Source organism: Staurois parvus, unplaced genomic scaffold (assembly GCF_062004578.1).
Source record: "Staurois parvus isolate SC_StPar_1 unplaced genomic scaffold, SC_StPar_1.0 ptg000272l, whole genome shotgun sequence".
Lineage (NCBI taxonomy): Eukaryota > Metazoa > Chordata > Amphibia > Anura > Ranidae > Staurois > Staurois parvus.
The window spans coordinates 2,276,726-2,294,465 of record NW_028318068.1 but is presented as its reverse complement, the minus strand read 5'-3'; the positions used below and the strand labels follow the sequence as shown (position 1 = coordinate 2,294,465).

Sequence of the window (17,740 nt, the reverse complement as noted above, 5' to 3'; positions counted from 1 at the left end):
TCCCATAAAATAGTGTCCATGGAGTTTTCAGGCATTTACATCAATCCCCTTTCTTTTTGCCATGCCAGACTGCTGCATTCCCGGCATGTGAACAGAGCTGGAATGTGATCACCTTGCTGGGACGGCACCAGACATCCACGTCTCGTCATCTTATTTCTGCTGTCCGTGGAGAGGACCAATTATGAAGTCAGCACCAGAATCCATCTAAGGTGGTGCTGGATTTGGTGGGCAGGAGGGTACTGCGGTCTGCATTCTAATCATGGCAGCACTGGATATGGGTAAGCGCTGTTACAATACATGAACATTTTATCATGTTTTGTCTATTTAAAATTGATTCAAGTACGAGGTGGTATTAAAAAGTTTCGAGACTAGTTTTGTGACACGCCAACAGACGGCAGCACAAGGCTGCAAACACAGTCACAGGGAGCACCCCCCTTTAAAAGTAATCTCAAGGCACCCCAGTCTAAAATGTAAAAAGTCTAAAGGTTACTTATCAATGGGAAAACTAAGCCTGGGATGATGCAAAAAGCACTCTTAATGAAATTAACTGCACATCAAAAGCCCCCATCACATGAGAGCCCCCTTCACATCAGAGTCCCCCCTTTGAGATTAGAGCCCCACCTATAAATGAGAGCAGAATGCTATCTTCTCCTGAATGCTGGGGGTGGCCCTACATGCTGTGGATCATGCGTTGCACTTGCCCTAGGGATTGTTGAGGTGCTGGTGGACAGCCAGCCTGCAGTATAGAAACTCATGATGCTGATCCTGGGTAAACTTAAAGTGGTTGTAAAGCCTGAAGGATTTCTAATGGCTCCCGCTGCTGTCAATCACAGCCAGTGAGGAGGGAACAGGGGGCAGGGCAAAGCCCCACTGAATGTCTATGGAACAAGCCCATGCGAGTACTTTCCCTAGCAAGTAGCTTTCTAGGGGGGTGCTTGAGGAAGGGGGGGGGGAGCCAGGAGCATCGGTGGGATCTGAGAAGAGGAGGACCTTGCACAAAGAAAATAAGTGTAGCATGTATGTTATTTAAAAAAAAATAAAATGAAGCCTTTAATATCACTTTTTTCCCATACTCTCTGCACACCGAAGGGAACCCAGGCAGCACCATAATTGAGAACTAAAACTAAAATCTATTGATCTTCCAGACATACAGTGTGCCTCTAAAGCTGGCCATGCATTATACAATTTTCTTATTCAATTTTTTTTAGATTTACCTTCAACTATGTAGTGTCTGCTTGACTGCATACAAATTAAAAGCATTTAGGTTTGACCTCATATTTTATGGTCTTGGCAAATCAAAAGAATTACTGTAAAATAAAGAAAAGAGAAAGAAAAAGTGAGAGAGAAAGAAAAGAGAGGAGAGAGAAAAGAGAGAGAGGAGAGAGAAAAGAGAGAGAGAGGAGAGGAGAGAGAGAGGAGAGGGGAGAGAGCGGAGAGAGGAGAGGGGAGAGAGAGAGCGGAGAGAGAGAAAGAAAGAAAAAGAAAGACAGAAAGAAAAAGAAAGAAAGAAAGAAAGAAAGAGTGAGAGAGAGAAAAGAGAGGAGAGAGAAAAGAGAGAGGAGAGGAGAGAGAGGAGAGAGGGGAGAGAGAGTAGAGAGGGGAGAGAGAGGAGAGAGGGGAGAGAGAGGAGAGAGGGGAGAGAGAGGAGAGGGGAGAGAGAGGAGAGAGGGGAGAGAGAGGAGAGGGGAGAGAGAGGGGAGAGAGGAGAGAGAGGAGAGGGGGAGAGGGGAGAGGGGGAGAGGGGGAGAGGGGAGAGGGGGAGAGGGGGAGAGGGGAGAGGGGGAGAGGGGAGAGGGGAGAGAGGAGAGAGGGGGGAGAGGGGAGAGAGGGGAGAGGGGAGAGAGGGGAGAGGGGAGAGAGGAGAGAGGGGAGAGGGGAGAGAGGAGAGAGGAGAGAAAGAGAGAGGAGAGAAAGAGAGAGGAGAGAAAGAGAGAGGAGAGAAAGAGAGAGGAGAGAAAGAGAGAGGAGAGAAAGAGAGAGGAGAGAAAGAAAGAAAGAAAGAAAGAAAGAAAGAAAGAGCTACTTAGGTATTATCTTCCTCTAAACTTCAATCACAGCTAAAATTATTACTTACATATTACTTGTATCAATACAGAGAGTAGGCGGGCGAATCAGAAACTTTTATAAGGCAGATCAAATCTATAGAGTAACAAGCAGGATAGAACTAGAACATCTGATCAAAGATGTGGCATATTCCTGGTAGACGTAGATTTCCTTACAGTAGAACTATAGGCAAATTTTTTTTCCATTTTGGATAGCGTAAGGGAGGGTTATATCCCCTATCAGATTGTTTTTGTTGCCATCTGTGTACCATTGCAAAGATTTGCCTTCATTTCCTGTCCCCATAGTCAAAGAGGAAGTGAGAGGAAATCCCTACAAATTAAGGGAATCCCTTGGGGACCCCCAGGTTACCAGAACTAGTGTCCCCATTGGAAGATTTCCCCTCTATAACAAAAGAATGAAAGTTTTGACAACTTACTGAATGTTTAAACTCTTTATACCCAAATGCTATTCAAAACTCATTTTCATAGGCCATCCCAACAACTCTGCGTGCTGGCCTTTTAAAGCAGTAGTAAACTTGTTCTGGGAAAAAAAGGTTTCCCCCTGCAAGGTAATATAATGTGATATTATGCACTGCATACTAGCATATTCTGTGAAACTAACCTTAAAGCGGAGTTCTACCTAAAAAAAAAAATAATAAAAGTCAGCAGCTACAAAAACTGTAGCTGCTGACTTTTAAAATACAGCCACTTACCTGTCCCTCGGTCCAGCGGTGTCCTCACCAGCGCTCGTTTCAAGGGCTGTCTTCTCTCCCTGACTCCGGTATCTTCAGTAAGGACACGCGGCTGTGACAGTTTGCGGCTTCACAGCCGGGTGCCCACTGCGCATGTGAGAGTAGCGCTGTGCTTTGTGAATGGCCCCGTAGTCTTCTGGGACCTGTCACATGTCTCAGAAGACTACAGGGAAGGAGGGGGGAGGACAACTTCTGCTTCCGATCGCCTAGGCCAGTGATGGCGAACCTTTTTGAGCCTGAGTGCCCAAACTGCAACACAAAATCAACTTTTTTATTTCAAAGTGCCAGCACTGGAATTAATCACTTGCCTACCGGGCACTTCTACCCCCTTCCTGCCCAGGACAATTTTCAGCTTTCAGTGCTGTTGCACTTAACAATGAGAATTGTGCGGTCATGCAACACTGTAACCATATGCAATTTTTATAATTTTTTTACACAAATAGAGCTTTTTTTGGTGGTATTTAATCACCACTGGGTGTTTTATTTTTTGCACTATAAATGAAAAAAGAGCAAAAAATTAAAAACATAAAAGGTTTCCTTTGCTTCTATTCTAAAATTTTGCAAACAGGTAATATTTCTTTTTTGATGTGCATTGGTGAGGCGGCACAGATAGGTAGCACTGATGAGGCGGCACTGGTGAGCATTGATGAGGAGGCACTGATGATGCACTGATATGCAGGAAATGATGGGCACTGATAAGCGGCACTGACTGATTGCACCAACTGGAGGCACTGACAGACGGCACTGACCGGCGGCACTGCTGGACATCATTGATGGGTGGCACTGATGGGCAGCACTAATGAGGTGTCACAGATAGGTGGCACTGATATGCGGCACTGATTGGTGGCACTGATAGGTGACACTGATAATGGGTACTGATAGACAGCACTGATAGGTGGCACTGACTGACATCACTGCTGGGCACTGACTGGCACAACCGCTGGGAACTGACTGGTGGCACTGACTGGCAGCACTGCTGGGCTGCACTGATGGGCACTGGTGGGTGGCACTGGTGGGCACAGGTGGGTGGCACTGGCGGGCACAGGTAGGTGGCACTACTGGGCACAGGTGGGCGCATTGCTGGGCACAGGTGGGTGCATTGCTGGGCACAGGTGGGCGCACTGCTGGGCGCATTGCTGGGCACAGGTGGGCGGAACTTGCGTGTGGCACTGCTGGGCACTGATCATCAGGGCACTGATGATCAGTGACCCTGATGATCGGTGCCGTTCCCTGCTCTGACAACTGCCAGTTTTCGGCAGTACTTTCCTCACGATCTGACAGCGTGAGGAAAGTGCAGCCATTAAGGGAGTCATTAAGGTCACCTGACAGGGGGTCTTCATGAGGAATTTGAGGTGTGAATGGTCATTAACATATCTTTTGTTTCCAAGGGTGGGAGAGGTCTGAATTGGTCATTACAATGTGTGACAAGCTTGGAACATCCTGTGTTCAGTGTTTTGTCGATTTGAGTACCCTGAAAACGCTTTGCATGCATTTTTCATGATGAAAAAAGGCTCTGGATAGCATCGGGAACTGTAAGTTAAAAAAAATTTCAAACGCTTATAAACGCGATTTGCCGCGTTTACAAGCATTTTGTGTTTGAAACGCTGATAAAATCGACTGATGAACAAAGTTTTCTGCGTTCAAAAAAATGACTGTAAACTCAAATGCCTGTGAATGACTATGTGTACATGGACACATAGGAAAACATTAGGGGGAGTTCAGGGGCTGCTGAAAAAACCGCTGAACAACTCCTAAACGTGAGTTTATCAGCTGCAGTGTACATGGAGCCCTAAGATCACCTATAGGTGAAAATCGAAATGAGACTTTATTACCACTTTAAGATGAACACAATCGAAGACAACCAGCTTCATCAGCCTCCTTTTTCTCTCTTGCAAGTTTTGTTTCATAAAATTTATTGATGGGTTAATCATGCGTAATCTGACTTAATTACATCTAAACACACATCTGTCCGTGCCATTATTCAAAATGACAATCTAATGGATTTTAGAGATTTTGCTGTTATATAACAGCTGGGTTATCTCTGCGGAAGAGACGAGGTGTGAATAATGACTCACTTAGTGACAAGTCGGCAAACTCGGGTAACCCAGCGGAGGCGCACAGTTGGTAGAAGATGTGATAGTTCCTCTCGTCTTCTGCCTGGTAAATGAAAAGACGGAAGGTGGTTAGGATAACAAGGCTAACGGTTTCCTGCTAAGGTGAGAAGCGGAGCAGATATGTTCATTGTTTAGAGATCAACAGAAGATGGATTCTGTTCAGCTGAGGGTTTGGGGCCCTGAGGACTTTATTTTTTGAATAAATTCAATTGTCTTTTTTCAACCTATTCAGCCCTACGTGCTAGATGTCTATTACCATGGACTTTAAATCTTGGTGAAAGTCCTTTTCTTTATGCCACCCTCACCCCTTCCATCTACAAGAGACTGCAAGATATCTACATCAATCCCCACAAGACAAGTTGTTGCTCACCAGGCATGCCCTACTTGAAATTTAACACTTTGGATTTGAGGTTATCAATTTATGATCTTCTAAGTTTTTTTTACCTCTCGTCCCACCCACCAAAAAACAAGTTTTCGAGACTAGGTTACACTTGCCCGAATGGGAACCAATACAGGGATGCACAAACCATATCGCCCGAGGTATGCAGTTTTAGGTGCCAGGCAGGTGGGGTTTTCTTTCACATTTAACCTTACTGCAAAATCGTGTCCCATTGACTTCAATACAATATCATGTCCTATTGACTTCAATGCAAAATCGTCTCCCATAGACTTCAAAGCAAAATCACACAGTAGTACATACAAGGATCATAAAATCATGATATGGAATGGGATAGCAACATAGGACACAATGGAAGGAAAATAGGGAACTGACTGAGCACAGAAATTAATGAGGAGTCCCTGGGTGGAATGGTCCATAGGATGGACAATAGGAAGAGGAGGTAGACCATGGAGCTGGAGCACCCGGATGGGAGCCAGCAAGTCTCGTCAGGGATGGTGGAGATCCCATGAGACCAAAGAGGTGTCAAGGTGAACTCAGTGGGTGTGTCCTGGGGTGGATGATGGAAGAAGGGATGGAACGGAAGGCAAACGCCTGGGAAGGGACCGGCAGCTCCTCGTCAAGGATGTGGGGAATCCCCCAAAGATATGCAGAAGAAAAGTAGGGCACCATGTCAGGAGGAGTAAATTCAATGAACAAGGTAAACAGAAGACTTACATCTGGGTTCCCTCTAGTTGGCATATGGAGTGGAAGGACCAGCAGAGGAGCGGAATGATGGTGCAATCAGGTGGATGGAACGGTGAAGGCCATGGGACCATGCAGGGAGCCATTCATAACTCGGCGACTCTGGCACTTCCTTTCCTCTGCTTCCACCTGTCACGGCACCTGTCATCCACCCTGCCGGGACGGGAATTTTGAACACACATTGCTGAGTTACGAACGGCTTCCTGCATGGTGCCACGGCCAACACCGTCCCATCCACCTGATTGCACCATCACCAAGCTCCTCTGCTGGTGCTTCCACTCCACATGCCGACTAGAGGAATCCCAGATGTAAGTCTGCTGTTTAACCTTTCATTGAATTTACTCCTCCTGACCTGGCGCCCTCGTTTTCTTCTTCAATGCAAAATCGCATGCCATAGACTTCAATGCAAAAACACCTCCCATAGACTTCAATGCAAAATTGCCTGCCATAGACGTCAATGTAAAAACACCTCCCATAGCCGTCAACGCAAAATCGCCTCTCACAGACTACAATGCAAAATCGTCTCCCATACATTTCAATGCAAAATCGCCTCTCGTACACTTCAATGCAAAATCGCCTTCCTTAGACTTCAATGTAAAAAAGCTTTCAATTGACTTCAATGCAAAAGTACCCTCCATTCACTTCAATGTGAAAACTCCTGTCAGTAGCAATCCTATGTGAACACTTATCTCTGCATGCCACTTTACTCTCACTTGCGAGTCTGGAACGCACCGTTACAAACTTGCACAGGACCCTTTTTGAAATGGCACTCAAAACACAATTCTTGTGAATTGCCTCTGTGTGAACCACCTCAATAGGAACATATAATATCTAGCCCAGGGGTGCTCAACCTTTTGAAGAGCGAGGGCCACTTAAACGATTTGGAAACAGGTAGCGGGCCACAATGAAATGAATGGGTTCAGAATTTCACATTTTTTATTTTGAATACCATAATGAACATTTGCAGCCGCTTAATGCTAGTGAGTGGGAGAGGAGGAGAAGCCGGCTTACAGCAGTTGCAGGAGGAAAATGGAGAGGATTGGTTCTTGTTATGCCGTCATCACCGCCCCCATCTTTCCAAGTGTAAAACCGAATGTGACAGGCAGGACGCATGAGACACCTGGAGCATGGGGTAGGGTCACCATTGCAAGCCCTGATGCTACACCAGTGGTTGGGGAGGGAGTAATAAAAACCGCCTTTAACGATTGTGCGCAATAGAGACATGGAAGCTGTATGCAACATCCACCTTGTGAGGGTCCCATGAGCTGTGTTCCTACTCCCCCCCCCCCTTTTCAAACTATGGAATTTGTATCTGTAACTTTTAACAAACTTCAAAAGAACACAAATAGACGTCCTGACCTGTTCAGAGCTGTAAACAGCTAATTAGTCTTGGCAGGATGTCTTATTCCAGGAACCATGGAAAACACTTTCCTCTGCCCTATCGTAAAACAATAATAACTCAGTCAAACTGTCACACATGACCTGTAAAGCCATTAAGGCTCTAGGAATGCAGAGCGTGCCATAAAACGTCTATTCCACATGTAACAATTTCACATACAATTCATAGAATTCAGCAAGAAAAGGGAACATTAATATTAGATATATATTTGAATAGGGAATATCACACCGAACAAATCAAGGTCATACATGACTATGTTAGCACATAGAAAAGGGGAGAAAGCAGTCTCTTCCCTCTTGGGTGACAAAGGTACGCTGTGTTTGGTATCCCTGGGTTTGAAATATAATTCTGAATAATAATCGGCCAGTTGCTAGAATACCACCTGCTCATATAGGAAGTTGTAATATTAGTATGAAACTGGAGTTGGGACTTGGTCATAAATTTGGTGACCTCCTAGCACCCGTCCCCTAAACTGGATGATTGGTCAGTTGTTCTTGGGCGACACCCCTTTGAAATAGAAAAGGGACTGACTGGATCTAGTAGGGGAGCTCTCGTTTTACTATCAACCAAGGAACAACCAAGAAAGCCACAGCAATGCTTTTGCTTGAACAATTGGACTCTGCTTAAACCAGGACTTTGCAAGTATTCTGCCTTCTTAACTCCTTTTATTTCCCTGTTGCATTATTTTTCTCTTTATTTCTTTGTAACATCCCTTTCTGTAAATATTTTAATTGCACATTTGACATTTTCATTAACAAACCCTATTTTGAAAAGTTTTAAAATTATCTCTAAGACTTTTAATGCAGACTAAAGAATCCCTGTCTCTTGAAGAGTACTACTGTATATAATAATCCTCTGAATATACCTGTCTGTGGTGACAGTGTGTGTTACAGATGTTTATTGTTCACAATTGTCCTTGCTAACATTGTGAAGGGTTGATAGTTCCAAAGCAATCTGGTGGCAGTTTGGAGTTTGAAGGGTTAATTGTGTAATTAATTAACCCAGTGACAATCGCTCTCAGGCTGCTGGCACATAGATTATGGCCCCGCGAGCTGGAAAATCTTTGTGCAGGGTGCAGCTGAGAGTGGTATTGTTACACAAGTGACAGCACGGTGAGAAGGGCAGGGGTCGGGCACCACGTTCGTCACAACGCCCACCCCCCAAACCACAACACAAACTTGTACACAGCGGGAGTTGGAGGGTGGGGACGTAGGCTCTGTACCCGGAAGAAGCCAGCGACGTACCCACATGGAAGAAAAATATATTTTAAATATATTTAAAAAATATTCTTCCCAAATATATTGCCATATATTTGAAATACTACAATTTTGGCCATATTCAATATATATATATACACACACACAGTTGTTCTCAAAAGTTTACATCCCCTGGCAGAAATTGTGAACTTTTGGCATTGATATTGACTGATCATGTTCTTTTATTGAAGGACAGGTAGTACAGGTAGACCAAGAAAGATTGCAGCCACGACTGTACCACGGCCAAACATTCCAGGGGATGGAAACTTTTGATCCCGGCCATTTGGGTGACATCTGTTATCATTAGGATTTAAAAAGGAGCCAAACAACTATTTGATAATAAATGGCTTCATATCATCATCATCCTTCAATAAAAGAGCATTTTTTTGCATGATCAGTCATATTTTCAATATCAATGCCAAAATTTAAAAATTTCTGCCAGGGGATGCAAACTTTTGAGCACAACTGTGTGTATATGTATGTGTGTGTGTGTGTATATATATATATATATATATATATATATATACACACACACACACACACACACACACACACACACACACACACATATATATATATATATATATATATATACACACATATATATATATGTGCATGTGTGTATATATATATATATATATATATATATACAGTCAGGTCCATAAATATTGGGACATCGACACAATTCTAACATTTTTGGCTCTATACACCACCACAATGGATTTGAAATGAAACGAACAAGATGTGCTTTACCTGCAGACTGTCTGCTTTAATTTGAGGGTATTTACATCCAAATCAGGTGAACGGTGTAGGAATTACCACAGTTTGCATATGTGCCTCCCACTTGTTAAGGGACCAAAAGTAATGGGACAGAATAATAATCATAAATCAGACTTTTCACCTTTTAATACTTGGTTGCAAATCTTTTGCAGTCAATTACAGTCTGAAGTTTGGAACGCATAGACATCACCAGACGCTGGGTTTCATCCCTGGTGATGCTCTGCTAGGCCTCTACTGCAACTGTCTTCAGTTCCTGCTTGTTCTTGGGGCATTTTCCCTTCAGTTTTGTCTTCAGCAAGTGAAATGCATGCTCAATCAGATTCAGGTCAGGTGATTGACTTGGCCATTGCATAACATTCCCACTTCTTTCCCTTAAAAAACTCTTTGGTTGCTTTTGCAGTCTGCTTTGGGTCATTGTCCATCTGCACTGTGAAGCGTCCAATGAGTTGTGAAGCATTTGGCTGAATATGAGCAGATAATATTCCCGAAACACTTCAGAATTCATCCTGCTGCTTTTGTCATCAGTCACATCATCAATAAATACAAGAGAACCAGTTCCATTGGCAGCCATACATGCCCACGCCATGACACTACCACCACCATGCTTCACTGATGAGGTGGTATGCTTAGGATCATGAGCAGTTCCTTTCCTTCTCCATACTCTTCTCTTCACTCTGGTACAAGTTGATCTTGGTCTCATCTGTCCATAGGATGTTGTTCCAGAACTGTGAAGGCTTTTCTTAGATGCCGTTTGGCAAACTCTAATCTGGCCTTCCTGTTTTTGAGGCTCACCAATGGTTTACATCTTGTGGTGAACCCTCTGTATTCACTCTGGTGAAGTCTTCTCTTGATTGTTGACTTTGACACACATACACCTACCTCCTGGAGAGTGTTCTTGATCTGGCCAACTGTTGTGAAGGGTGTTTTCTTCACCAGGGAAAGAATTCTTCGGTCATCCACCACAGTTGTTTTCCGTGGTCTTCCAGGTCTTTTGGTGTTGCTGAGCTCACCGATGCGTTCCTTCTTTTTAAGAATGTTCCAAACAGTTGTTTTGGCCACGCCTAATGTTTTTGCTATCTCTCTGATGGGTTTGTTTTGTTTTTTCAGCCTAATGATGGCTTGCTTCACTGATAGTGACAACTCTTTGGATCTCATCTTGAGAGTTGACAGCAACAGATTCCAAATGCAAATAGCACACTTGAAATGAACTCTGGACCTTTTATCTGCCCATTGTAATTGGGATAATGAGGGAATAACACACACCTGGCCATGGAACAGCTGAGAAGCCAATTGTCCCATTACTTTTAGTCCCTTAACAAGCAGAAACACATATGCAAACTGTTGTAATTCCTACACCGTTCACCTAATTTGGATGTAAATACCCTCAAATAAAGCTGACAGTCTGCAGTTAAAGCACATCTTGTTCGTTTCATTTCAAATCCATTGTGGTGGTGTATAGAGCCAAAAATGTTAGAATTGTGTCGATGTCTCAATATTTATGGACCTGACTGTATGTATATGTATATATATATATATATATATATATATATATATATATATATATGTGTGTATGTATATATATATATATGTGTGTGTGTGTATGTGTGTGTATATATATATATATATATATATATATATATATATACAGTCATGGCCGAAATTGTTGGCACCCTTGATATTTTTCCTGAAAATCAAGTATTTCACACAAAAAAGGTATTGCATTAACACATGTTTTGCTATACACATGTTTATTCCCTTTGTATGTATTGGAACAAATATAAAACAGAGGCAGAAAAGCAAATATGACATAATGTCACACAAAACCCCAAAAATGGGCTGGACAAAAGTATTGGCACCCTTAACTTAATATTTGGTTGCACACCCTTTGGAAAACATAACTGAAATCAGTCGCTTCCTATAACCATCAATAAGCTTCTGACACCTCTCACCCGGAATTTTGGACCACTCTTCCTTTGCAAACAGCTCCAGGTCTCTCTTATTGGAAGGACACCTTTTCCCAACAGCAATTTTAAGATCTCTCCACAGGTGTTCAATGGGATTTAGATCTGGGCTCATTGCTGGCCACTTCAGAACTCTCCAGCGCTTCTTTGCCATCCATTTCTGAGTGCTTTTTGACGTATGTTTGGGGTCATTGTCCTGCTGGAAGACCCAGGATCTTGGACGCAAACCCAGCTTTCTGACACTGGGCCCTACAGTGCGACCCAAAATCCTTTGGTAATCCTCAGATTTCATGATGCCTTGCACACAGTCAAGGCACCCAGTGCCAGAGGCAGCAAAACAACCCCAAAACATCATTGAACCTCCACCATATTTTACCGTAGGTACTGTGTTTTGTTCTTTGTAGGCCTCATTCCGTTTTCGGTAAACAGTAGAATGATGTGCTTTACCGAAAAGCTCTATCTTGGTCTCATCTGTCCACAAGACGTTTTCCCAGAAGGCTTTTGGCTTACTCAAGTACATTTTGGCAAACTGTAGTCTTGCTTTTTTATGTCTCTGTGTCAGCAGTGGGGTCCTCCTGGGTCTCCTGCCATAGCGTTTCATTTCATTTAAATGTCGACGGATAGTTCGCGCTGACACTGATGCTCCCTGAGCCTGCAGGACAGCTTGAATGTCTTTGGAACATGTTTGGGGCTGCTTATCCACCATCCGGACTATTCTGCGTTGCAATCTTTCATCAATTTTCCTCATCCGTCCACGACCAGGGAGATTAGCTACAGTGCCATGGGTTGCAAACTTCTTGATAATGTTGCGCACTGTGGACAAAGGCAAATCTAGTTCTCTGGAGATGGACTTGTAACCTTGAGATTGTTGATATTTTGCCACAATTTTGGTTCTCAGGTCCTCAGACAGTTCTCGTCTCCTCTTTCTGTTGTCCATGCTTAGTGTGGCACAGACAGACACACAATGCAAAGGTTAAGTGAACGTCTCTCCTTTTTATCTGCTTTCAGGTGTGATTTCTATATTGCCCACACCTGTTACTTGCCCCAGGTGAGTTTACAGGAGCATCACATGCTTGTAACATTCTTATTTATCCGCAGTTGTGAAAGGGTGCCAATACTTTTGTCCAGCCCATTTTTGGAGGTTTGTGTGACATTATGTCGAATTTGCTTTCTTTCCTCCCTTTTTTTGTTTTGTCCCAATACACACAAAGGGAATAAACATGTGTATAGCAAAACATGTGTTAATGCAATACGTTTCGTGAGAAATACATGATTTCCTGGAGAAATATCAAGGGTGCCAACAATTTCGGCCATGACTGTATATATATATATATATATATATATATATATATATATATCCTGCATGTTGAAATGCATGTTTATTACAAAATATATGAGAAATATTTTTAAAAATACGTTTCAAATATACTGTATGTCTTTAAATATACAAATCTTTTTTTAAAAATATATTTTTTTAAATATATTATTCAGATTTTTTTTAACATATAAAAAAGTCATTTTAACATGTATTTTTACATATATTTGTAAATGCATTCCAAAAATGTAGATTTGTAGTTTTAAAGACATACTGTACCGTATATTTGAAATTAATTTTTTAAAATATTTTTCATATATTTTGTACTAAAAACGCATTTCAACATGCAGTATATATATATATATATATATATATATATATATATATATATATATTTATTGAAATATATTTTGAAATATATTGAATACGGCCAAAATTGTAGTATTTCCAATATATGGCAATATATTTAGGAAGAATATTTTTAAACTATATTTTTCTTCCATATGGGTATAAGTACGGCGTTGTGCATGTCCAGGCCGCCCGTCCACAGCACATTGCAGATGGAGGGTCTGCAACTGGTTAACGTGCCCCTAATTTTCATTTGAAATAATGAGCTTTATCTGTCAGAGGCCTCGCTCATAACACGAGTTTTATATATAAAGACAAAATAAAGCTAGAAGTGAAGAGGCTCATCTGTCTTGCGGCGGAGGCTGGAAGTGATGGAAGACCTGTCCTCCGCTGGGGAACCAGCTTCAATCTTGATACGTCTCTGCTCAGCCTGAATCCCGTCTGCTCATCTCATCACTGGAGCAGCAGAGAACAAATACAGTTCAAATGGATGCCAAAAACATTTTTTAGTATTGGATAGAGTGTGGAGGGGGGTTAGAACCCCTCCGTTGGGTTTTTTATTGCTATCTGAGATTTGCCCTCAACCACACACTGTCCCCCAGTGACAACGGTTTCACCAGACAGGAAATGAGGAAGAATAGGCAAAAGGTACAGAGCATCAAAGAGCAAGCACAGGGTTCAAGCTTTCACTTACACTACTAATAAAAAGCATTTTTCATTCTGTGTTGCTGTTGGAGAGTTTCCCGCACTTCCTGTCCAGTGAAAGCCTTGTCTCCAGGACAGGAAGTGAGAGAAAATCTCTCCAATGGAGGAAAGTGGTAAAGTCCAAAAAGTCCTCCCCATGAGCTGTGAACAACTGAAGCAGCATAGGTTGCAGGACCTATCCACTTGCACTCCCTCCTGTTGAAGCACCCAAGCTGATTGCCTATTCTGCCTATCCCTTGGCCCGGGCTTCCTGTGGCCCCCATCCTCTGCTGCTCTTGCCCCCTTCTACAGATTGTTGTGGTCTGTACATTACATCTAACAAACTGGAGCTTTCATCTGGCCAAAAATACAACATAGAAACAAACAATAATAAGACACTTCTAAAATCAGAAGTGTCACACATACTATTTCCCACACGTGTAGACATCGCATCAAAAACGGGTTAGACAAAAAATGGAAACATGACATGATTTGCAGGTGTGAAAGTGACGACGTTTCGCTTTAAAAACGGAAGTGATGTAACATTCTTTTGCCTCAGCTGTGTGATGAGACACCTAGCTAACAGGTGGGAAGCCTCACTCTCGTCATTCGCTGCGTGCGCTGCTAGTTACATGGAGATATGTCAGAGCTTACGGAGCTTCAAAGAGGGCAAATTGTTGGTGCTGCTTAGCTGGTGCCTCTGTGACTGAAGTTGCAAATTTATTTGCCGTGTCGCCAGGTACAGGATCAAAGGTAATGACTGAATATACAGTTTCCGGGAAAACATCGTCTGGTGAGCAGAAATGCAGTCAACATGTCCAACTGACTGAAAGAGACAAAAAACATTGTGCAGGATTGTGACCCAGAATAGGAAAACAACTGCTGCAAAAGTGACTGCAGAGCTCAATCTCAGTCTTGTGATGACTGAGTGAAAAATAGTGGACATTGGGCATGACGGGTCGCGATCTACCTGTCAGATGGGGAGAATGTCACCAGCACACCGAGGATCACCAATATGGGTCCAAAAGTTTTAATAAACCATCACATAGTTACAGCGAGGCAGCGTTTCGGCGTCTCACAGGACCCCTTCATCAGGCATGTGTTCTGTTCTGTTCCAGCCGATGATCGCTGCACCTCCCACTTATACACACGGCCATTTTTAACGCAGGAACATGTGTGTTTGGATTGTACATTTGCTAGCTGTCAGATGGCCACGATCAACAGGTAGATCACGATCAACGGGTTGCCGACCCTGAACTACAGCATAACAAGAGCCAATTCCCTATTATTTCATTTCTTTGAATTTATCCATTGTCCTATTGTACATAGTTACATAGTTAGTCTGGCTGAAAAAAAGACAAAAGTCCATCCAGTTCAACCATAGAAAAAAAAAAGTTATAATCCTGTACCGACAGTTGATCCAGAGGAAGGCAAAAAAACCCAGCAAAGCATGATCCAATTTGCTCCTGCAGGGAAAAAATTCCTTCCTGATCCCCCGAGAGGCAATCGGTTATTCCCTGGATCAACTTTACCTATAAATGTTATATCCAGTTATATTCTGTGTATCTAAGAAACAATCCAGGACTTTTTTAAAGCAATCCACTGAGCTGGCCACAACCAACTCTTGAGGGAGTTTATTCCACATTTTCACAGCTCTCACTGCATGCTGCCAAATAAAAATGTTGCCACGTTCTGCTTCCCCTGGCCAGGTACAATTCCTTCTTTTCTAAAGTTTATAGCTACAGCAGGAAAGTATAAAGTGGACATATTCGGTAAATAACATATACTAACAAAAGTGCTCTCAGCCCTTTAATTTGGTGAAATTACAAAGTCCCAAGCAAACTCGGGCGGTAACAAAAGAAAATAAAATAAAAGTGCAGCGCTAGGAGAATATATAAATATGTCACAATAAATAAAAGTGATCAAAAAAAGTCCCAACAACGGTGACCTAGGGTAACAATGCACACTAACCAGAAATGCACATTATAAGTGCAATGTAGCCAGGATGGAGTTCATAGAGTAGTCATCAGCATGAAAAGGGTAGATGTATTTCCTTAGTCAGTGAAGGTCCTCACGATGGTACAGAGCTGGGCAGAAGAAATCCACTAGATGATAGGAAACGATCACTGCTCCACCAAAAGAGCACTATTCCTCTACTGTGCAAGGACGATATCTGGGAGAAAAGGTACTCCCTTATTATCGGTAGTTAGTTCATCATTTCTCTGAAGGCACTTAGGATTTTCAGCAAGTAGTCCATGCAGTAGGCTCTCACATATCTTCAACAAGTCCCAGACTGGTGGGCACAAAACCTTCAGGATTCTGCTAGAAAGCTGAACATGAAGAGGAACTTCATCTTTCAGCATGACAATGACCCAAAACATACATCCAAATCAACATAGGAATGGCTTCACCAGAAGATGAAAGTTTTGGAATGGCCCAGCCAGAGCCCAGACCTGAGTCCGATGGAAAATCTGTGGGGCTGAAGAGGGCTGAGCACAGGAGATGTCCTCACAATCTGGCAGATTTGGAGTGTTTTGCAAGGAAGAGTCGGCAAATACTGCCAAGTCACGATGTGCCATGCTGATAGACTCCTCCCCAAGAAGACTGAGTGCTGGAATCACGTCAAAAGGGGCTTCAACAAAGGATTAGTTTAAGGGTGTGCACACTTATGCAACCATATTATTTTAGTTTTTTATTTTTACTTCCCTCCACCTAAAAGATTTCAGTTTTTGTTCAACTGAGTTGTACAGTTTATAGGTCACATTAAAGGTGGAAAAAGTTCTGAAATGATTTATTTTTTACATCACAGAAACCTGACATTTTAACAGGGGTGTGTAGACTTTTTATATCCATTGTATGTCTTGATGTCCTCTAACAATACCCAGCACAGCAGAACTCAGACTGGGAAAGGGCAAAGCACTATTGTGAACCCATCGGTGCTCTATTACACAAATGATCACATGTACGGAAGGCGGAAAGCACAGGGATGATCTCATGTGCTTCTACTCCTTCGCTGTCCAATCACAGACTGGTGGGTGAACCCTCTCTAAGAGTGCATCTCCTAGAGAGGGTTCACCCACCAGTCTGGGACTTGTTGAAGATATGTGAGAGCCTACTGCATGGACTACTTGCTGAAAATCCTAAGTGCCTTCAGAGAAATGATGAACTAACTACCGATAATAAGGGAGTACCTTTTCTCCCAGATATCGTCCTTGCACAGTAGAGGAATAGTGCTCTTTTGGTGGAGCAGTGATCGTTTCCTATCATCTAGTGGATTTCTTCTGCCCAGCTCTGTACCATCGTGAGGACCTTCACTGACTAAGGAAATACATCTACCCTTTTCATGCTGATGACTACTCTATGAACTCCATCCTGGCTACATTGCACTTATAATGTGCATTTCTGGTTAGTGTGCATTGTTACCCTAGGTCACCGTTGTTGGGACTTTTTTTGATCACTTTTATTTATTGTGACACATTTATATATTCTCCTAGCGCTGCACTTTTATTTTATATTCATGTGAGGATTATTTTGGTTATCCTGTGTGCCTTAGCTGCTTATACATTTAAAGCGCTCGCTTATTATTCTCTGTTTATGGTAACAAAAGAAAACTCTCCATTACTATTACAATTAAGAATACAAAACAAACAGTCTATAACATGCAGCACAGTATTCAGAGTGCAGAGGTGTGAAATGTATATGTTACTAAAAGTAGAGAAAATAGATTGATACAGAATATGTAAAATACAGCACAGCTTACCAAGTGGGTCACTGTGGAGTTTATAGTCTACAGGGTGTATATGTAGAAACACTAGGAGGAATATAATGGTAAACCACAGCATGAGTGTGGAAAAGGTGAGGGGTATATAAGGTGCAGCAGAGTGGGCAGTGTGGAATACATAACAGATGGCATTGTGTACAGAGTGGAGAAGTATGGAGTATATGGTT

General features: G+C 42.5%; 1 protein-coding gene across 2 annotated transcripts in view; it reads right to left on the bottom strand.

Moving 5' to 3' along the window:
- The window catches only part of MYO5B (myosin VB), a 424,200-nt gene that overhangs the window by 177,076 nt on the left and 229,384 nt on the right, over positions 1–17,740 (bottom strand). For both annotated transcript variants that reach the window (XM_089681603.1, XM_089681604.1), the window contains exon 7: positions 4,870–4,951. In XM_089681603.1, the coding sequence (XP_089537729.1) occupies positions 4,870–4,951 (82 nt within the window). The remainder of the gene's footprint in view (positions 1–4,869; positions 4,952–17,740) is intronic.